Source organism: Harmonia axyridis, chromosome 7, assembly GCF_914767665.1.
Source record: "Harmonia axyridis chromosome 7, icHarAxyr1.1, whole genome shotgun sequence".
Classification (NCBI taxonomy): domain Eukaryota; kingdom Metazoa; phylum Arthropoda; class Insecta; order Coleoptera; family Coccinellidae; genus Harmonia; species Harmonia axyridis.
In genome coordinates, this window is record NC_059507.1 from 25087388 (window position 1) to 25111370 (window position 23983).

At 34.2% G+C, this 23983-nt stretch overlaps 1 protein-coding gene and 1 long non-coding RNA gene across 6 annotated transcripts; both read left to right on the forward strand.

The window, feature by feature from the left end:
- The first annotated feature begins 956 nt into the window (after positions 1–956).
- Positions 957–2231, forward strand: LOC123684418. 2 transcript variants are annotated; one of them, XR_006748146.1, is made up of 2 exons: positions 957–1596; positions 2037–2231. It is a non-coding gene; the product is annotated as an uncharacterized LOC123684418 (long non-coding RNA). The 2 variants fall into 2 exon arrangements; XR_006748147.1 differs by having other exon boundaries at positions 2045–2231.
- Positions 2232–4196: 1965 nt separating this feature from the next.
- On the forward strand, positions 4197–18444 carry LOC123684577. 4 transcript variants are annotated; one of them, XM_045623872.1, is made up of 6 exons: positions 4197–4327; positions 10064–10352; positions 12998–13224; positions 14373–14456; positions 14733–14983; positions 17165–18444. In XM_045623872.1, exons 2-6 carry the CDS (start codon positions 10064–10066, stop codon positions 17289–17291), a joined length of 978 nt encoding a protein of 325 aa, XP_045479828.1. In that variant the 5' UTR covers positions 4197–4327; the 3' UTR covers positions 17292–18444. The 4 variants fall into 4 exon arrangements, with proteins under 4 accessions (XP_045479828.1, XP_045479829.1, XP_045479830.1 ...); XM_045623873.1 differs by having other exon boundaries at positions 13025–13224; XM_045623874.1 differs by lacking the exon at positions 14373–14456.
- The last annotated feature ends 5539 nt before the right edge of the window (positions 18445–23983 follow it).

Sequence of the window (23983 nt, forward strand, 5' to 3'; positions counted from 1 at the left end):
GACAGCACGATTCCAGGGATCTCAGCGTGGTTTGGCTGTCCGTGGTGATGTAGATATGCGCCCCTTTGAGGTTCATTTAGAGACACTCCTGGGCGCATACATAAACAGCCATTATCTTGGTCTGTAAAATCGAGGGCTCACTTCCCAGGGCTTTAGAGATCCTCAGTCTAGGTCCATATATCCCAATGCCGGTGCCCTTCTCTGTTTTTGATCCATCTGTATACCATATGGATGACTTTTTGTCCAGACGATTTATGAAACTTATTGCAGTATGATGGTCATTTATAACCGTTTCAAAGGGCGTTTCAAAATCGTAGGTGGTTGGCATAATATCTGATGGTTTTGCGAGGAGGTTTGAATCTAGTTGATTCAGTATCCTCATATGTCCAACCCAGTTCCCAGGAAGGAGCTTTCCATTATGGGAAATTCTTATTGCTTCGAGCAGGCTACATTTCCTCATATGCAGGTGTAATGGAGGCAAGTCTAGTATGACCTCCAGCGCTGCCGTGGGAGCTGTGCGCATAGCTCTTGTGACAGCAATGCCAGCCTTTGCAGTTTGTGCTACCTGATGCGTGTGGTGACCTCCTCGGTTTTTGTCCACCATGCTAGAGATGCATAGGTGACAATAGGGCGTACCACCGCTGTGTATAACCACAGTACCATTTTCGGTTTCACTCCCCATGTCTTTCCAAAGAGTCTTTTGCATGCCCACATAGCCGCCGTGGCTCTGGAAAGAGTCTTATCTATATGTTTCCCCCAGTTCAGTTTACTGTCCAGGATAACACCTAGATATTTACACTCACTAGAGAAGTGCAGAGTCTGACCATTTAAGACCAGAGCTCTGAGGTCGAGATTCCTTCTTCTAGTGAACGGGATTATTGATGTTTTCGAGGGGTTGACAGTAAGCCCCTCTTCAGCAAGATATGTAAAATATGCTTCTAAAGCACCAAGTGGAGCGTCAATTTGGCAGTAATTTTTATTACTCTGGTGACGGTGTTGTGTGCACGTGCTCTCGAAACGTCACGTAAGTGTCAGTTTTCATGTTTGAACTATTTGGTCTATCTTTGTTAATTATGAACCTATTCATACGTAAATTTCCCAAATTGTAGTTACATAAGAAAGGAATCTTATTGCTTTAGTAATGTTTCAATTGATTTTGTTAGTTTGCCAGAATGTTCGTATATTAAAGTGATTTAGGGTCGTATGTTCCTTTCTGGCAGGGCTGGTTGTTCCGCGGAAAAACTGAACCAAATCGACTTTCAATCGTATTTAAAATTATCATGACACATTTTTTTTTATTCTAAGTATGCGAAACTACAAGACAGATAGAGGTAAGACCTCTTGGACAATTGTTACGTCAAGCTTCCCCTGCTGTTACCAACGACGGAAAATCTGTTAAAACTGTGGCAAGAGAAATTGAATTTTCCGCATGACCTTACATTGACTTCTAGAAAATGATGTTTACGACAGACGACTATTTAAACATACAAGCCAGAAAAAAAGGAATGGCTAAAAAACAGACAGAAAAAAAGACAAACTGATGAAGGCATCACAAGGACTGGAGCAGAAAAATCAAAGAAACATGAAAAGTAAATGGTAAATGCAAGGAGGAAAGTGAAGAAAAATATCAGGATTAGGAAAGAGCAAAACGCAAGATACCGAGAGTGACAGCGGTAAGGATCTGGAATGGTACCTACTGCCTAATTTGTTATGGTTCAAATTAAAATTCTCGACCAAGGGAATAATTGGATTGTGGAGAGAATGTACTTTGTTTAAAAATTAGGCTTCTACCAAATATTTAAATGAAAATGATAAAGTCACTCTTATGTGTATATCTTGATTATTGCGAGTCAGATGAAGAGAAGATTGATGAATAAGATTGCTGAAGAATTAAAATGGAGATTGACAAAGTTAGTCACAATTGATAAAAAAAAGACTGCTGATTGATGATTAGACTTAATTAACTAGAATAAAAAGTTTATATGGAAAACTAGTTATGTTTTTTATTTTGAGAGTATATTTACACATTAGATAAGATTTATAGATTTTATAGCTGAGAAACATCCGAGCCTGGACAGGCATTCGAAATGCAGGTCAACATTTCCATATGGCAGAAGATCGAGAAGCCTTTGCTATGATGATCGCCAACGTCGAATAACTCTGATATGGCACATAAAGAAGAAGGACTTATTTTAACTGAATAAAAAAATTCATACAAACCAGTAACACAATATTTTGTTGTTGTTTTTTAGTTTAGTTCTCCATAAAATAATTTAGTTATTAAGTTATTGAAAATGTTTTGTTCATTCAAAACAACCTTCATTATTTCAACAAAATATTATCAGAATCTAAGAGGAACAATTTGGCTCAAAGGTGGAGCAACTCGCCCCAAAGCGGGGTTGAATGTTCCGCTGCGAAATTTTACAAACATTTGCTTCTGTAAAAAAAAAACTATTGAGATATCAGTGAAAACGATATCTCTCTGAGAGGGACTGTCCTTATCCTTATACTTTGTTTTATGAACAATTACCCTCATTATCCTTTCCACATGTTATTATTCCTGGATTCGGATGTCACGCAGTAAGCTATAGCTTTCCGCGTGGTGATGTCGGTTGTTGCCCAAAAAACTTTGGGTCTTCCTGCTGAAACCACAAATGGACTGCTGGCTACTGTTGTTGACTCTGTTTGTTTGTTGTTTCTTTCAAGTGTTGCTTATCCTAACACTTATTGTATATATACAATATATTATATATATTGTATATATAGAACTAAGAAAAAAATATTGGATATGCCCTCAGGAGAATTGCTAATCGTAGACACGTGTTTCGGGCTTTTGGCCCTCATCAGTACGGTGAAAAAGTGTTAGATGTTAGATGAACAACACTTGAAGAAATACAACAAACAAACGGAGTTCACAACAGAAGCCAGCCGTCCATTTGTGGTTTCCGCAGGAAGACCCAATAGGTTTTCGGGCAACAACCAACATCACCACGTAGGAAGCTATAGCTACCTGCGTGAAAACCTAGTCCTGATAATATGTGAAGAAGGTTATCGAGGGTCAAATTATAGAACAAAGAAAAAAAAAATTGGATATGCCCTCAGAAGAAGTGCTAACCGTAGACACGTGTTTCGGGCTTTTTGCCCTCATCAGTACTTGAAAAAGTGTTGTTCATCTAACACTTTTTCACCGTACTGATGAGGGCCAAAAGCCCGAAACACGTGTAAAAAAATAAATTAAAGATAAATTCTTCAATTAATTCACAAGTAACAGGGCATATTGGTCCTTGATAGTAAATGCCTCTTTAATGATATTTTTCGCTTAGGAAAAATGTTTTCTTTACGTGCCAGCGTTAGTTTCGTTTAAGATGCATAGATGCATCTTAGTTTCGTTCAAGGATGAAGTTTTTCATTTCTGTCAATTCACGAAAGAAAATAATGTGACAGATCCTGTAGAGATTTATAAACTCTTTGATGATGGTTTACAATTCACACGTTTTCAAATGTAGAATCCTGAAATTTTTTAACGAGGTATTCCCATCTGTGATGCCAATGGTGAAAGATGTCTTGCGCTACTGGAAAGGATAAAAAATTTTCAGAGGTATAGTTTGTCTGAAGCAAATAGCTGCAATGTTTTGACAATATTGTTCATCGAATCTGAATTAGTTGAAGAAATTGTTCAAATTTTCTATGATAGTCGAATTTGCCTAATTTAAAACTGAAAAAAATCTCTTTATGAATTACCTTTACCGATAGTTTTCCTTTTAAATTTTTTAGTATCTGATGAAAGTGTTTTTGATCATTGTGTTTCAAAGTTATATTTTTAAATTTTTTGAATATTTCATGTTGATGAATTCATTTCATTTTGATTATTATGCATGAATAGGAACCTTTTTATCCTTATATTCGAACATGTTTTGCAGTATCTGAAAAATCTTTGATTTTTATCAAGAGGACTTCAGATTCGCCTTTGGCGTCCCAGTTGTCTTAATCCTCCACTGTGTACATGTTTTCAATTTTTTGAAATGTTATTATGGAAGAATAAAATCATCTAATCGTCATAAGAAAAACCCTATGTCTGATCGCTCATCCATTCACCTGTGATTCATCATAACGAAAATTTTGATGTGTTAACTAGTGATCAAGAATTTCCAACAACTTCCATACCAAACCTCAGGTCTGCAGAGGTAAGTGGGTCACCGTATATAAGCCCAAGTTCAAGGATTCGAGAAACCACTCTACGTAGTGCCTCAAGAGAAGAAGTATATCTTTGTGCTTTATTACCTGTTAGATTGTAGGTTCCGTTATAGTGTTGAAAATACTTTGCAAGGTAAGCGGAATATTTTTCGGTGAAGGTGGAATAGCCATTTGATAATATACGGTTTTCAATAAAAATTGGAATTTTTGATAGCAGAAAAAATCAATGAAAAAACAACACTCCTCAAATGAAATTAGATTCAGCATGACCGCTACTGGTTCAATATAAATCATTTGAAAATTTTCATTTCATTAACGATAAACTACAAAGGTACAAAGCTTAGTATATATTTAAATTCATTGATATAAATGAGTTGATTCATTGGCATAGTTCTGAATCAATTCAAACAAGAGAAAATATTTTTTCAATCTGAGCACTTCCGCTTATACAGGAAATGAAGAGACATTTCTAAGATTTTTTCTTCTCTGATATAATTGAGTACCTATACCGTTTTGGATTATTCTTTTCTCTAATTCTGTGGTTATTCCGTTCATTCTTCCACATCTTGTAGAACAAAATCGTGCGAGAATATATCAGAAACGCACAGTTTTCATGGTTATATTTTATTATTCTATGTTGGTACTCCGAACTTTCCGCCACGGCTTTATCTGTCAATTCATCAATTTGCCTTAAAGGAATTAGTTCTGCCAACCAACATTTTTCAATGCAAAAATCACTAAATTATATTTATGGAAATATTCCATTAATTTCAATGAAAATGCAATGAATTAGAGAAAATAATGTATAATACTCGTACAGAAGGCTCATTCTACCACTCGTTCATTCCAAAACTCGCCACTTCGTGGCTCGTTTTTGAATTTTGAACTCGTGGAAGAATACCAATGCCTTCTGCACTTGTATTATAAATAACTATTTCAGAACTATTGCATTAGCTGAAATAGTTTTTAAAATATCAGAAAAAAGACGAGTATATGTATAATCAGTCATTTTCCATTATTTTGATTGTTTTAAGCGTGAATCGTCATGTCATTTTCAAAGAAGAAAAATGTGGGAATGTTGTGCAAATTTCGAATTCGAGAAATATCTATCATTATAACTTCAAATACTGTGTCGAAAATTATTCTATAAAAATTCTATAAAAAAATAATGAAAGTGCTTTAGTATGATACTCCTAAATTTAATAATTTCTGAGTCATTTGAGATTTCCTTGATTAACTAATGTTTTACTTAGTGACAAAATTATTGAATAAGTCTCATAAGTAGATCTTATGACCTTAAAAGATAAATTCTTCAATTAATTCACAAGTAACAGGGCATATTGGTCCTTTATTGTAAATGCCTCTTTAATGTTTTTTTCGCTTAGGAAAAATGTTTTTCGTTACGTGCCGCTGTTAGTTTTGTTGCTCTCCTCATTTTCTCGGCCTTATTATGTTCATAATTATTTTTATAAATTAGTCGGATGATAATGATAGATTTCACCTTTGAGTTAATTGCTCCGCCTCTTGAGGGGGATTATTCATTTATTATTTCAAAAAAAAATTGGGAAATGCATATATGTGTGTGAATAAACTTAATTTGATTTGATATAACCAACCGTAGAATAATCGATATCATAAAATGAATCATTTATATTCAAATGACGAAATTATAGATCTATTTTTTTCACTGTGAAAATAACATGTTAGTAGAACCTGTCGAGCTTTCAACGAGAAATAGGTATCCTCATTTAACCTTGAGAAGGCTAGAGAAGATTGATGATATTCCGAAAAAATATGTTTGAAACTTTTGTTTTGAAAGTGTAAAAGTACAGAGAGAATACAAAATAACGATAGTAGACGATGAAATTGGTGTATTTATCTATTCCAAAGCGAATTAGAATTCAACAAACCGATGTGAAGAAGTAAGTTGAATTGATTTGAGCAATTGATAACTGATTCAGTTTATCGAATTATGAAGCAAACAATACATTACTTTGAACGAATAACAAAAAAGTGGATACTATTTGAGAAAACAAAATAACTTTTTGAAATTGAAATAATTGAAACCAAAATCATTTTTAAACACTAGAATTGGTTGCACATTTGATTTTCCTGCCTGTACACTGATTGGAAAGCGTTCTCGTAACGACGAATCAAATCTTGTTCATAAACTTTTTTATTTAAGTTTCAAATAAAAACTGAAGGGTGTAGCTTGTAGCATTAGAAGATATTGGGAACAAAGTCTGTCCAATTCAACAATCATGGAAAATATTCTTAAAGCTCCTCAAAAACCACGAGCAAAATATGTGCTGGAGCTCCACCCAATTGCTATATGCTGTACTCAACTTACTTGAAAGTAGTTCATCAAGAAAATCGGAAACAACAGTTGCAAGAAATTGTCTTTTCTATTAATTGTCCATTTAAAGCTCAAACACATTTTAACAAAACTTCTTCTGAAAATTACATAAAGATTTTCTGTTTGTCAAAAATGGCAATTTTTTCAATCATATAGACCTTCGTTACTGAATTTTGTCTATCCAATTGATATTTTTGAATGAATCGACGTCATTTCCAATTCAGTCTTTAAGTCTCTTCATCATATATCTACTACCCTTGTTTTGTATTCTCTATTTGCTTTATAACTACAAAACTTTAAAAGTTACAAATATAATTTCAGAACCTCATTCAAATGAATAAGGTAGGAAAAGGCAAGATTCAGCCCTGTTTTAACCTGTTATGCACAGTATTCCGATGACAAAATCCGTCCCAAAACAATCCAACTATATTACTCATTTTCCATATAAATCAAAAATATGGATTACTACTCAACACAATAAAATAAGACTATTCATTATCTTTCTATTTATTCAGAGTCTACCCAATATTTTGTGAGTGAAATTTAATTTGGAAATATATTATTAATCCTGAATGAAGTGAGTAATTCTTTATCGGCATATATATTCTTTAGGTCAAATTCATAATAAGTTCGGTATTGAGCCTCATCTGCTTCTTTGCAAGAAGTGAATGAGACGCTTGCGTGTCGACAAACTCTTGGAATGAAGAACCAGGTCATTTATTGTATACTAGGACAAGAAATGGTCAACGATCTTAAAGAGTAATTATTAAGGTTCTTCAGCTACACCGATTTTCAAACGGGAATCAACTAATTGTTTTGAATAGCAATAAGGAGGAAGTGAACAGGTACTCTTCACGGCCAGATTGGTCATTGAACTATATTGGGATGATGGTGTGAGGAATAATTCAGCGAAGGAAAATAATGACAAAACACAAAATAGAATGATCTAAATTTGAGATACCTATATGCCTTTGAATCTATATACATAGATTGTCATGATGAATTGAGTATCAAAATACACATCTTTCATGGTAAAGGGTGAATACGTTGAAAAAATTATACATCTCAATTAAGAAATCTAAATAAATCATTAATAAATATAAGTAAAAGAAAAAGGAATAGAAAAACGTTCATTTTTATTCTTGTGAAAGAAACAATATTGAAATTCGAGAAATTTACTTTTCGCTTTGGGGAAACAACAGTTCTTCACAAATTGGTGACTGGGAACCGTGACTAAGACAACATTGAATTCCACTGAGGTGCCCCGCTGACCTAAGACAGTTATAGGTAAACAATATGAGTACCTTCATAACTATCAGGCAACCGTGAATTGCATTCTTAAGAATTACAAAACTCATTGATATTTTCGAAGCAGAAAATTTCACAAATTGTGACAATTCTGTTGTTTCCTATAATTTCAATTGTCTAACTGAAATGCATTGTGCTCGTCGATTAATAAGCAGAACTTCTTTTGAACAATGATTATTCATTGTTCAAAAGAAGGAAGCAATATTTATATGACTACGGATGAGTGCAGAAAAATAAAGCAAGGATATAAAATTATTTCAAATCGATGTGTTTTTTTGAGGAGAAAGATGAGAGAAATCAATTAAACCTTATACTCTTTTCGAATATCTATGATATAAATATGACATACTGAAAACTACCGAGAAAACAAATAAAAAAAGTATGGAACAAATTCAGTTTCAGCTAAACAGACCATTTTAAGAAATAATCCTGAAACACGTCAATTTTTAATTTTGATTTACCGTATTTTAAAATAATAATCTAATATACAGGGTGAATTACTTTCGAGTAAAGACGTCACCGTAATTTTTTTAAATGGAACAGCCCCATTTTGTCTCAATTCTCTCTAGCTGAACTGATTCCAAAAATGTATCACATGTTGATTCCAATTGGTACAGGGTGGATAAAAATACAATAGTTATGTGTGTACTCATAAAGTAACGAGTAACATTCTTCATTCGTTAAATTAACAATATTATCAAAAATACTTATTGTCTAGCGGCGATTGATTTGAATGTAACACCCTGTAGTTTGTTACATTCATTACATGTTTTTAAATTGATAAGAAATAATTTCTATCATATTCTGTCTGCTAGACCACAAGTACCAAACATGTTTGGAAGCAGTTCATTTTTATTAATCTGAAAATGTAACAAACTACAGGGTGTTACATTCAAACCAATTGCCGCTAGACAATGAGTATTTTTGATAATATTGTTAATTTAACTAATAAAGAATGTTACGCTTTACTTTATGAGCACACACAAAACTATTGCATTTTTGTCCACCCTGTTCCAATTGGAATCAATATGTGATACATTTTTAGAATCAGCTCAGCTAGAGTAATCCGAAAATTGAGACAAAATGGGGGTGTTCCATTAAAAAAAAAGGACGGTGACTTCATTACTCGAAAGTAATTCACCCTGTATATAATATTATTATTTTAAAATACGGTTAATCAAAATAAAAAATCGACGTGTGTCAGGATTATTTCTTAAAATGGTCTGTTTAGCTAAAAATGAATTTGTTCCATACTTTACGGACACAGTGTATAATGCGTTGAGTGAATCGCATTAAGTTAATATCCTTGTCTTGGCAACAGTGAAGATTCCGTTATTTGACCCCTTTGACCCCAATTTACTTTGTTCAGAAAATAATGTCTTGAATACCAACAATGAAATACTTCAAAAGAAAACTTGTATACGACATATCCGACATCAACTTGGTACTTGCCAAGGAAACCAAAAACTATCCAGATATGAATTTCTTCAAAAACTCAATTTAAACCAGACTATTCGCAATTATACGGCACCTGGGTCCACTCTCATCTCTATTTGGCTCACACAGTTTCAATAAGTGGGTCATATCTTTACCGTTAATATCATAACTGTTTTCAAATAATTTCTTCTTTGCTGATGAGTTTTGTTGAAATCATTCACAGATGAGAATGCCTCAGTTCTGCTTTAAAAATTATGTGTTCGGTGATTTTATACACCGTTAAAAATTTCCAAGGGTGTTCCAAAATGGTCGTCACGGTGAGATGACTACTTTTCCTCACGTTCCATTTTGGAGCTCCATAATTTGAGAAAGTCTTATTGAAGATAATATTGAAGCGTTTTTCAAGTTTAAATTGTTAAAATAGTTTGTGATTGTTGAGATTTTTTAGGGTGGACTCAACTCTATCCACCAATTTGATCTTGACCACATGGGCAAGCTACCAGGTCATTAAGAGAATAGAGGGAAAGAGAAAAATTCACTATTGAACTACATTCATTCAGTTATAAAAATTTCGCTGTTAAGAAATCCTTTGATGTATCATAGTGAATCTTGTGAATTTTAATTGAATTACAATCGTATTCAAAAAATCCAATTTCATTGAACTAAACATTTTAAACAGTAAAGAAAAGTTTGGATTTTATATTTACTTTCAATAATTTGAAGAAGCACTCCCTACAAAACTTATTAATATTTATTTATTTTTTCTAGATGTACCAACAAACGAGAGGATGGTTACTATTCACCCTAATAATTTCGAGTACCACAATAGATATATTCTGCTATCATGTTTCTTCCGAACATGATATCCACAGCAATCTCCTTCCTTCGAATATACCATCAGGTATTCCGCAACTACCATCACAGAGACAAGAGAGAAAATTCTCAGAGAAGCCGAACGCAATCAAGAAAGTAGCCTTAGATGACCTTAGCAACGATTTAGAAACGAACCAGATCTCTGATGGTACAGGAGAAGGATTCTCCTGGTCTAGTTTGTTGAGTGAGTGGGGTATTTTACAGTCTCGTGCACGTTTGAAAATTCAGAGCTTGAATGATATCAGTCAACTATAATTATTTCTCTAATTCTGTGGTCATTCCGTTCATTCTTCCACATCTTGTAGAACAAAATCGTGCGAGAATATATCAGAAACGCACAGTTTTCATGGTTATATTTTATTATTATATGTTAGTACTCCGAACTTTCCGCCACGGCTTTATCTGTCAATTCATCAATTTGCCTTAAAGAAATCAGTTCTGCCAACCAACATTTTTCAATGCAAAAATCACTAAATGATATTTATGGAAATATTTCATTAATTTCATTAAAAATGCAATGAATTAGAGAAAATAATGTATAATACTCGTACAGAAGGCTCATTCTACCACTCGTTCATTCCAAAACTCGCCACTTCGTGGCTCGTTTTTGAATTTTGAACTCGTGGAAGAATATCAATGCCTTCTGCACTTGTATTATAAATAACTATTCCAATGAGAATTCGATAACATGAAGGTGGTTACTTTCAATTTTATTTGATACGAATTTCAGTTTGGCAGTTGCCAAAGGGACTTTGTCAATCATGCATCATGATAATGATTTCTTGCCAAGTTATTTACTGCTCCTTTCATGAATATACAGGGTGGCCACTTTTTCAATGGGATTGTATTGGTAACTTTTAAACCATAAGAGTAAGAAGGTCGGTCAAATGGACAAAAAGTTGCATGCATAGAAGCATTATCAAGCAGTTCAAACAAATCGAGATTATCAGGGCCGGTTATTGAGATATCATAGGAAAAGTAAATTCTGTCATTTTGATTTTTCTTTTTTTCCCACTTCATTTCAAATATTATCAAAAAATGTTACAGGAATTTTTTATTCGACAGTAAATTATCCTCAATTTGACGTAATCAGATTTCGTATCCAACGTTTCGTACTCCCTGGGCCACCCTCAACCTCATTATTTTCAATACGGACCTGCATATTTTATGACACTTTTCGAAATAACTTTTGAAGCTGAATTCAACGATATATCATACGATGTCATTCAAAGTTGATTTTCAGGTGGTTTTGACCTTTATCCAAATTTCTTTGGGTCGGATCTGTATTACATTCAGGTACTTTTAGTTTAATTAACAACATGCAATACATTTCGATAAGAAAATCAACTAACTCATCTTGAACTAAATGGAACATATTAGAACCAAAGCAAGAAACAAGTAAAAATTATTTACATATTTCAGTTCATACTAATTAAACGGAGCTATCATTTAATCAAAGAAAAATCAAATGATTTTTCGGAAGTAAATGAAAATTAATGAAGTAATTGTTCGAAATGCCCATCATTTTGTAAAATGCACTTTAAGGTTCTGGAACCCATACTTCTTATACATTTGCTTATTTCATCCCCTTGAATACCTTCCAATACATTCTCAATCTTCTCGCGAAGAATCTCGGGTTCGTAGTATCATAAATTTTATTTTTGAGATATCATTAATTTTCATTCAGGTAGTTACTTTCGAATAAAAATTGGAATTATTTTTTATTAAATGATAGTTCCGTTTAATTAGTATGAACTGAAATATGTTAATAATTTTTACTTGTTTCTTGCTTTGATTCTAATATATGATCCATTTAGTTCAAGATGAGTTAGTTGATTTTCTTATCGAAATGTATTGCGTTTTGTAAATTAAACTAAAAGTACCTAAATGTAATACAGATCCGACCCAAAGAAATTTGGATAAAGGTCAAAATCACCTGAAAATCAACTTTGAATGACATCGTATGATATATCGTTGAATTCAGCGTTAAAAGTTATTTCGAAAAGTGTCATAAAAAATGCAGGTCCGTATTGAAAATAATGATACTTTTTCAGTAGGGGCTCCAAAAATGCTTTGCTTTAGGCGCCAAAATTGCTCGCGCCGGCCCTGATTGCGCCCCATCTTGGTTTTACTCTTGGTGACTCAAATTCAAATTTAAATGATGGTAAATGAAAAATTGCCTCTACATAATAATTGTGCAGTGACTTTGACATTCTTATTTAACTGAGTACTTCTTTTATGAAATAACAATCTATATATACCTTCGAGTTTTAATTTTAATTTCGAAAATGACCATTTCGCTATCGCTGCCGAAACTGATAAAGTCAAAAGGATTTAAATTTTTGAATAAATCTGTGGAGAAGAAAATGTGATCATGCGCATTCAGATATAAAATCCTACAAATAAAAATCTAAAGCCGCAAGATCGATGAGAATATTAATAGATCCAGAATTTATAATAAGGAAGATTTGAGTCATCCTGTTGAGGACGCAGTTCTTAGAGAGCATATTATATTCTTACTGTATCTAATTATTTCAATGCATTATGTTTTGTTGATAATTCATTAAATGGTGAGAATCATTTCGATGCAAGTAGTTCATTTTTCACAGTTGTCACAAATGTCGAATTCAGTTTATTTTTCAGTGGATTTCAAAATGAAATTGATCGATCGATTTTGTTTTGTTAAATCCATGATCAAATACTGAAAATGTATGATATTGATTTATATTTATTATTATTTGTCAGGTCCAATATTGGAAATACTTAACCATAGCGTTTTATTCCGTAATACAAAATATGCCATTTTAAATTATATTTCTGTTGGTAAAGGTCTTATCAACAGTTCCCCTCTTACAGGCATGGTAATGCAGATGATTTTCAATCCTGGTACAGCGACTGGTCCGAATAAATCCGATGGTTTGGATGATAACAGCATTGCACCCTCCCCTTGGGCAAACCTCTTGGCTGCTGGTCTCAAAATTCTAACTGCTATTTTGGGTGGAGGTGCTACCTCCGAGGGCATTGATAAAGTAGATAATGGTGGATCACCAATGCAGGTTAGTAAGAAGTTTTTATCTGATTTATTACCATTAGTTTCATTGATTTGAGAGTTTTAGTACATACATTATCGGAACTAAGTCTTTCGGGAAAATTGGATTCAGCGAATATCTAGTTAGCCTAAACCTGCCAATATCAACAATGTATGTAGATAAATGTGAACAAAATAGTTTATCTTGACGTTTCTCCATGTAATTACAATATAGGTACCTACTTTTCTCGAGTTTTTCTACAGTGAAAATTTTACAATATTACAATTTCTCTTGTTTGGTTTATTATTCATCATTCAAAGTACTCCTCCACAAAGTAAATTCCAGAAGAGAATTGGGATGAATTAACCAAATTTCATTCGCCAAATCTTTAAAAAATTTTGAAAAAATAATGATATTATAATACATATATAATGATATATTAATTTGGTCTTCGCTATCTAGCTATTTGTCTTGGGTCCTATGGGCTTTGGTAACTAAATTGTAAATATAATAATAACCTTCTGTTGATTTCTCCATGTTATTTGAAATTGAAATGTCATTTGAAATTGAGATATGCTGAATAAAAATCAAAGATTTTTTTTTGGCATGTGTTCATATTATACAGTGCTATGTTTTATTATGGATGTATTTAGTGATGACTTCTTAACTAACCAATGAAAATCTAAATATTTCAAACTTACTTCGAGTCCAAAAAAGAAAAGCTTGATAGTTGTGAACTATCAAATTTTTATTTTTTTTCTTACTGAAGAAGGAGAGACCCTCCGAAATCTCTAATTAAATATTCTTGTATGAAACAAACATCATCATTAAAAACCTGATACATCCAAATAAAGAAAACCATAGTCACTATTAGAAAGCAGGTAAATAACATTGAACCAAATATCTAAATATATGTATATATAATATGAGGAAAATCCTAAATATGATTTACATTCATGTACTGAAAATTTTTTGTAGTTTTCGTTGTATTTTAATACTTCCTCTATAAGATTCTTCTCCAATTTTGATCTCTTGAGAAATAGTCATGAACTATTTCATTGCATTCGTTCAATTATGATAGTTATCCGAAATATTTCATGATGCTTTGGCTTAGTAGCATTATTATTGTATATAAAGAAGGAATAATAGCACTAGTAGATGCTTGCATTGCACAGGGTATTCTGGCTGGAGTGCTAACCGCAGTTTTGGGAGGCAGGGACCCACAACAGGTCAACAATATCGCTAAACAAGCTGGTGAGGTATGTATATAATTAATTAAAAATTAATTTTAAGGTAAAGCTCTCCCGTTTTATTGAGCGAGGACAAAAAAAATGTAATTTGTACTTCAATTCTATAGTAAAACAGTTATTTACATATGAGAAAATACCCTTTAGTTATTAAATGAACACAAAGAGGCAATCATTGTAACAAACTATTTTTACTTTTCAATATGAGTATGTATAGCATTAGTTTTGTCATTTTCTTTATCTTCTCTTCAATTTCATTTTTTCTTCAGATTTAATAATTATTTTCAGTTCGTTAACATTCTGATGACCCTACTCAATGCGCTGAAAACCTCATTCTCACATAGATCCATAATGGCTAGGAACATCGGTAGAAGAGATTCTATGAGTGAAGCAGCAGTAGCCGGTATAACCATGATGAAAGGATACGTTAAATCTGTGAACTCTTTGAGTATCCCGTGTCAACAAAAGACCATCTGCGAGGCTAACAGAGAATGTGCTATGGATATAGGACGATCCTCACTCTTCTGTCATTTAGGAAAGTGAGTATCATGAAAAACTAGATTACATAGTATGCATATTACAGACGATGTTTATAACCATATTTCTACGTATTTATTGGACTAGGTATCATAAATTGCTGTCGCAGATGATCTGCTACATAACATTAAGTCCAGTACGCACTCTTATTCATTACTCACACTCAGTGGTGAATCGCAAAATTGGGAGGCTCCCAGCAGGATTATATTTGGGAGTCCCCAACATAGATAATATATGGTATTTATGATGAGTTTGTTATTGAAATTGCCTATAGTAAAAAAAAGCCGATAAAAATAGGAAATTACTAAAAATAATTTAAGTATTTAAAATAATTATATAGGTAGAATTTTGTGGAAAGTGAAGGTTTTTGAGAAAAAATTGAAGTATTTAGTTATGCGAAGATAGCAGCTAACTTCGCATATCAGGAGTGATATTTTTTCATTATTGGTTAATTTACAAACAAATTTTTTGTGTTAGAAACAGTTTCTAATGATGGACTTTCAAACTGATTTTTTTTTTAATCTGAAAAACCGAAAATAAGCGTGAAGGTGGCAACCTAGCGGAATTCGATATTTCTCTACCAGTATCCTTGAGTTACAAACGAAAATTTTTGTCCTACAAATAGTTACTAATGAGTTACTGACGAATGCAAAAAAAAATCTTCATTTTCGAAAAAGTGTTTGCTAACTTCACGGACACACCGGAATCTCTTGCGAGTAGCATAGGTGCATATTTTTCATCACCTAGCAACCCTTCGGCATCAACTTCGTCGGCTTTAGGAATTCTCTTTGTACGAAGTGTTCAACTACTGAACTACTATTTGGTGGGGATAATATTCGAATTATATGGTTATCTTTGAGAAGCGACCCCCAAGAAATTCTGTCTATATTTCTTTCTATGAATTGTTGGTATTTTAGGGGGGAGCGTGCAGCCCTAACGCACTAGAATTTCAGATTTATTTAGATTAACCACAAATACCTTGCGTAGTGTGGTTATAGTTTACGATTAACGTTGTATGCGCCATTTGAAACACTTTAGCGATCTCTCAAAATCAAGTAGGCATGAATCTCCCGTTTTATCTAAAAGTCTAGGTATAAGTTGACACTAGGAATCTTAGACGTAGAGCATGTGAGGTTATGTCGCAGTAACGACCGCAATGTTGAAACTCCGAGATCTTGAATATAAAGTATAAACATCAACAAGTATTATTTAATTAATAAATAAAACAATGGACTAGTTTTCATTTTTTTTGTTAAGGATCAATTCTAAAAATTTAAGTAAAATGAAACAAAAATGTGGAAGAATCATTGAAATATCTCTAGAAATGAAAAAGTTATGGGACTTTGAAGTTGCGCTTGGAAGAATAATTTCATAGTACGTGTAAGTGGCGTGACGTCACACACTAGACGACTGGTATTCGCAGAGTGCTTACGAATTCATTGGTGTACAATCACTTGTGCCGTTCGTGTCGTGTTTTGTTCGTTACACGATGGCTGAAATAACTTACTATATACATACATATAAATTACGTTTTTCTCTTTTTACTCCTCACATAAATATGTTTTGCCATTGATAGACTTCAACAACCAGTACTCAACTACAAACTGTTTATGAAACGTTTTTTAAATAAATCATCGTTATAAGTTGAACTATGATGAAGCAAACTCAAAAGTAGATACTTACTCGAAAAGTTTAACTCCTTTTATTTCTGCACTGACATAAGATGGATTCGAAGAAAAAAACTCCATCACTGCGAATATATCTATTTTAGGCAAATTGTCACTTTGTCCTTTCACGAAGCCTTCTTCCATTATGGTGACATAAAAACAAAACTCAAGTTAAAACTACACTATACAACTACAAACGGCGCGAGAGCCTTGGCGCGGCTAATTATTTAAACGTAATTTATGGTGTAGCGATCACGGGCAAGAGCCGTGACGTCACAGACCAAAGACGCTAAAATACGTAAATTTAAATAATCTATTTCTCAGTCATTTATTGATGGATTTTCAAAATTTTTTCACTAATTTATCAGTTTTGCTCTATATTTTGATTCTATTGTATCAAATATAGTATTATCAACATCACTAAACTAGTCCATTGTACCTCCCCGGGCTTCGTAAATATTTAAGGTTGCTAAAAAAAAATGTATATGAAATAATATGCAATTTGTCTATTTCCAGCTATGCTGCCAGCTACATGATCGATAGAACAAGTGCATCAGGTTTCAGTGTGTTATATGAAGCCGGTAGAAGAGGGAGAGCAGGAGACAACTGCCACAAAACCTATCTAGAATGCCTCGAACCCTAAAGAGTTGAGAAAACCCGAAAATTTTAATTTATTTGTATTATAATACCTCTATTTATTGAAAGACAGCAATTCCAATACCACACATTTGGTTGGCGATAAAATGAATGCCTTCCTTCTGAAATCGTTTTTATCAAAACATTTTTTTGGTGTAATTGTACCATCACGAATATCTAGCTAGTCAATGAAATTAAAATAAGAGTTATGTACTGAACGAGATATGCTTTGGTTTATATTTGATTCTGTTATATTGGTTTTTGGATTTTTAAATGCATTTTTGCACGATCCAGCCTTCTGGATCACTCATCCATCAATTGATTTCAAGCCAAAATTGTCACTAAGTAAATAGCCCGATGGTTTTATTACTTACCGACATCCCATAATAATTTATATGGTTCCACAAAAGTGGAAGATAAGGAATTTTTGATATAAGGATTCATTAACACAATTATGTAATTTAGATATATCGACTATAAACGTTAATTGTACAATCCTATAGGGTTATGTCTCGTGAACATATTAGTAGAATTGGTACTACAATTATTGTAGCAGAAATTGATATCACTTCTATATAAATATAAATGTAACATTTGACTTCGCAGTAATCAGATGGACATTATTATATTTAATTCGAGAAAAAATAATGGGATCGTGCAAAAAACACAAGAAGCATTACAAACGTTAAGAATTACCGACCTCAGATAATAATGATAAGTTGTTTAAAAAATTTTCTTCGATCGGTGACACATGCTTACCCTTCTTGTTAATAAAATATACTATTGTATTCATTCATTAGGATATGACATGTTTTTTATTTTTGATAATTGGACAAATGTCAATGGAGTAAAAAAGAAATTTATATTTTTTATGAGTGTTTAAAAATATAAACCAAAAATTTTGAAATGCGAAGAAAGAAAGAAAAAATGTTGCTTGTTGTATTCCTACCGTTTGGTAATGTCATGGAGAATGGGACGATTTTTTTTTTTTTTTTGAAAATGAGTATATGTAATACATTTTTATATACTGAATATGAATAAAATAATTTTTGTCGTTCTGTGATGAATTTGAACCTACACAATACTGTATAATATTAACAGCTAAACTATAGTAGAAAGTAAGAAATTTTATTTGGAAAAAATGAAAAATGACGAGTGTATCTCTATTTTGTTTTATTTGTCTTGAAAGTTATCTCAAGAAGTAGAAAGCATATCAACAAAATTAACATTGTTGGTGTTGATTATGTGGAACCCTTCAAGATCTCTTTAACTAGACATAAAGGAGTCAAAACACAAAGTATGTCTATTCATATGCCTAGCAACAAAATGTATTAATTTAAAATTAGCTTCTGACTTAACAACTGACACCTTTTTAGGTGCTTTAAAGAGATTTATCAGTCGTAGAGGTCCAGTGAATGCTGATGAAGGATCCAATTTTATTGGCGCCTCTAGATTTCTCAACGAGTTAGAAAAATTTATAGTTTCGTCAGAATATAGTGATGCTCTCAAGAAAGAGTTATTGAACGCACATATTAGTTGGAAATTCGATGCGCCTCTCTCTCCACATATGGGCGGTTTGTGAGAAAGCAACATTAAAAGTATGAGAAAATTTCTCCTCAAAGCTATAGGGGAGCAGATTCTTTCATACGGAGAGTTTAACACCCTTCTAACGAAGATTGAAGCGCTTTAATTATTATATATATTAATTAGGGTTGTTATTCTCAGAAATAAGATATTCAATTAACTTTGCACAGGTACCTTGTTTAGTATGAATGCCGGCTTTCATTTACATTTATGCCTACAGTTGAAATCAAATATTATTGAGTTTAACGAGGAATCCCAATATTGAATACTATTTATTATTTGTGCATAAACCAACAATTCATAAAAAAAAAATTGAATTGTGTTGCTAATGTATCGTGGGGAAAAATAAACTACTCAAAGATCTAAAGAATTATAAATGCAGAACCTATTAATCGAGATAGCTTAATTGAGAAATTAAATGAAAACCCAACTAATATAAGCCTGATCTCAAGAAAAGAATTCAAATTATCATTTTAAACAAAAATATAACAATAAAGATGTATATGCAACAAAATTTTTGCATGTACCTACGCGGAAAGTATTGTTAATAAATGTTCGAGTTGCTCTAGCCACATATGGAACGGAGTTAGATAGTTTATTGGGTTATTTCCATTATTACAGATGATGATAACAAATAGTCCATCATCAATATCTAGACAACAATTAGAAATTCGGTATGGGCCTGAAATACACTGATCAACAATTGCTAGGGATCACTTATGAACTTCTCTTCATTTGTATTTTTTTCAAGTTATCTCATGAATATCTGTACATTATATGTTCTCTAAGGAAAAAGTAAGATGTTTTGAGTTGATTATATCAAAGTCTTCCTCACTTCATCGGCTCTTGTTCACAAAATCGATTATTATCTGTAGGCTGTTACAGGTGGAGTGAAAAGCAATGTGGTATTTGTTATTAAATCTGTTTTTTTCTCTCGTTCAAACACATAAGGTGACAATAATTGAAGAAATGAGAACAATATCAGCTTATCAGTCATGCCGAGAAGACGTTTGCCTCCTGTGCAACTGGACCAAATCATACGGTGGATACAGGAAGGTTTGTCCCAGCGAGAAGTGTCCCGGCGGTTGAATGTTTCGCAAAGTGTCGTGAGTCGGGCTTGGAATAGGTTCATCCAGAACGACTCAGTAGCTTATGTCCATGGGGGAGGTCGGCAGCGCAGTACAACAGCTGCCCAAGATCGTCTTTTGATCCTCAATGCTAGGAGAAATCCCACTTACCCGGCGTCGCGGCTCAATAGATCACTGAGAGTTGCAACAGGAGTTCTAATTTCGAACCAGACTGTAAGACGACGACTACTTGTTCGTGGTTTGAGAGCACGTAGGAGGGTACAACATCCCCGTTTGAATAGGGAACACCGGGTTCATCGACGGCAATGGGCTGAGGAGCACCGCAATTGGACACTTGAAGATTGGAGCCGATGTTTATTTACGGATGAGTCTAGATTTCGTTTGGTCAACTCCGATGGACGTATTCTTGCTTGGAGGGAAAGAGGTCGAAGGCGTGCAGAACAGTTTATGATACCCACAACAGCTTTTGGCGGAGGTTCTATATGTGTATGGGGAGGCATTTGTTTGAACCAACGCACAGAGTTGGTTGTTCTGCAGAACACCACCATGACCAGCCAGAAATATCACTATATGATTATTGAACTCATAATTGTTCCGTTTGCGGCTGCCGTGGGCGAGAATTTCATTTTAATTGACGATAATGCCCGTCCACACCGTAGTCGTCTGGTTAATGAAGCGCTAGAAACTCAAGCTATTGATAGGATGGACTGACCAGCTCGCTCTCCAGACATGAATTGCATCGAACATGTCTGGTCTGAGATGTCTAGACAATTGTCAACCTTAGAACAACCGATCAATAACCTGGAGGACCTTTCTAACGCTTTACGGGATATTTGGACGAATTTGCCCCAAAATTTTATAAATCGTTTGATCGAAAGTATGCCTCGTAGGGTAGAATGCTTGAGACGAGCTCGTGGGGGACCAACTAGGTGCTAGCTTAACCGAAACTTCAGCCTTCTTGTGGTTTCATCATAAAATGTTTATGTTATTCAAACACAGAATTTTGAGTGTTCCTAATAAAGTCTTTTTTTCTCTCCAACTTTCCATTTTTTCATTCTTTTCTCAAGTGAACCATATTATCAACTGAAAATACTCTGATATCTGACTAAATTTATAATCTTGGAGCGAATATTTCAGAAATAAATTCAGAACAAGTAAGTGATCCCTATCAATTGTTGAGCAGTGTATATAAACAGGTCAGGAAATATGAGAAAACATCAATTGAACTTGCCAAAGAAACTAACCACCTAAGGTTTTACACCTTGCCAGAGACCGTAACCTTGTTTCTGGGGGTCTTAGAGTAAAACTCCCAATAAGAGGCAGAAGGGCAGACATAATCTCCAATAGAGCATGCCAAGCACTTATAAGAGAAAAGCTCAACTATCACCGGTTCAACAAGGCTAACATAATACGAATTTGTGAGAACAGATGATGGAATTAGCCCAATAGACTATCTAACATCAATTCATTCTGCTTTGCGGATAGAGAAGCTAGGTTTGTATACATTATTTTCCATTTTTCAGTTAATGTTAGTTTTTTGGAGGAGAATTATCAAGTACAGTAGAGGAAAAAATGGTAGGCTCGCCTCCCATATACCTGATAGTAAAATTTTTCTCACCCCCAGCAATTCTGTTCTTGAGTTCATCTCGCATGCGATTGAGAGTTTCAAGCTGTTCGTGTGATTAATCCTCAATAATACCGAAACCCTTCAGCACAGGATTGCGGCCGATTACCTTCTTATTTTTCAGAATGTTGAGAGAGGTATTCAAATTGTTGAAACAAATCTTTACTGGACTGGGAACAGCAAATTTCTTCACCGTACCACTCTAGATATAGCTGTGATGTTATTAAAAGGCAGATTTTTAAACCTCGTTCACAAGTTTTTCAACGATTAATGCATCCTCTATATCATTTACCTCCGGTTTGTTCCTTACAGTAATATTGTATGACCCCTTTATCCTCTCCATCATCTTCCGTGTACTGTACATGGTTCGGGATGGCCCACATCCATAGCGCCGGCAACTACAACGGAAACAGCCACCTGACTTTCAATGTCATAGGCTTTCTTACGAAGCTCCATCACATCATCCGCTACGGATTCTTGAGCAGTTCTCAAGTCCATAATGTTACACTGACACTCAGCAATCGCAAGTCCCTGCGCATGAGGCAGCTCAGAATGATGTTCGATTTTTTCTGAGCACTTTATAGCTGTTCACATAAGTATGACTGAGTATATTTGATCAATTCAATATTCCGCGCAATTTTGTCAAGTTAAGACAGTTTTTCTAGAAAGTGCCAAGGTACCAGTTGTTCTCTCAACTCCAGCGGACTGAAAACTGCCATCACCACATTAGATTTAGATTTAATTAAGGAGGTCACATTTCACTGCGACCTAATGGTCTATTGTGCCCTCCATCAGAGCTATTCTCTCCATAACGTGATCTACAGCTCGCCTTCCAGTTCCAGAGTTTTGATGAACCCCAATTTCTGGGATGGCTTCAAGGAGGCTCATTCCTCACTTCTATAAATTTCGTGTCCAAGGCAGGTTTTGCGTTGGCTAGCGATGGCGCGGCATTCCGTCACCAAGTGATTAGGAGTTTCTTCCTCCTCCCCACAGAATCTGCACTCGTCATTTTCTGTTAGACCCATTCTCATGCGGTGTTTCCTAAGGCGGCAATGTCCTGTGAAGAATCCAGTGCGGAGGTGTAGCATATTCTTACTAAGATCCAAGTACTTCTTGGATCTTGTAGAGTCAAAGTTTCGAAGAAACTTTTTGGAGTGATCCAGACCAGGAAAATTCCGCCAGAGTTTTTCTTTTTCGGTTACCTCTTTTTCCTGAAACTCTTTCTTGTAGGTGCATTTGTCTACACCACATAAAGGTTCCGGGCCGATGAAAGGAGTTTGTGCTCCTTTACTGGCAAGTGTGTTGTCCTCCTCAATCCCTCTGATTTCCGAGTGGCCGGGAACCCAGACCAAAAAGACCATGTTATTCTTACTGTTAGAGTTCATCCTGTGCAACTTGATTATAGAGGACAATTGGTTCATCTAGCGGTGAATAGACGAACTCGCGTATGAAGGACGATCAGTCCTTCTAGCCGCCTATAGAGAAACTCATATAGAGGACAATTAGTCCATCTGGTGGTCAAGGGAGTTAAAGGAACGGTTGACGACCGTTACGTGAATTCCATGCTGCATTCGATGACTGAAAGTGGTGGATGTAACTCACGTGTTTTTCGAAAAATCTTGTTAAAAAGAAAGTATAGTTACTGGTGTTGAATACGAAATATCTAAGTTTTACCCATTTCATTAAGTTTTCTTCAGCACTCCAATACCATCTTAGAATCGAGCCATCACCACATGAGTTGCTACGCAGTTTTCTGATATTTGCCTGCCACGAGGGACATGCAAATTTTTCATTATGCTCTGACATTAATTCTATATCTTCAGATTTTAAGTTGACACATTGTCCATGACACGTACGGCAGCAAACAGTACACGGTATCTTATTATCTTCAGCTCCAACATTCTTTAAGCAAACTGAGCTATAAGAAGGCATCCTTGAACAGTGAAGCAAAATCAATATGAAATAATGATAATTAGAACAAAGGATCAACACTCTTCACTTTCTGAGGCCGACCAGAAAGACTCCGCAATAGACGCAAACAGGTAGGCCTAAGAAAAAACGAGGAATACCCTACAGAGGATGGTACCTTCAACTCTATAGTTTTTACAAAACGTACAATGAAATATCAATGTTTATACTTCCCTTTATGAAATTGCATGATATCTTAACGTGTGTGCTTCTCTTCAGGGAATAGTGATTGAATGTGCTTATCAGAACATGCAATGAAAACGTATGTTTACTGATTTCTAATTGATGCAAAAACAGATATTATATTCAATCAGAAATAAATATAGAAAAAGGAAAAACTCAAATTCAAAAGCGATTCTTTGTAAATTTCACCCAAACTCACGTGGAGATACTTATTCAGCCTGCCAACACAAAATGCAGAAAAAATTAACGAGT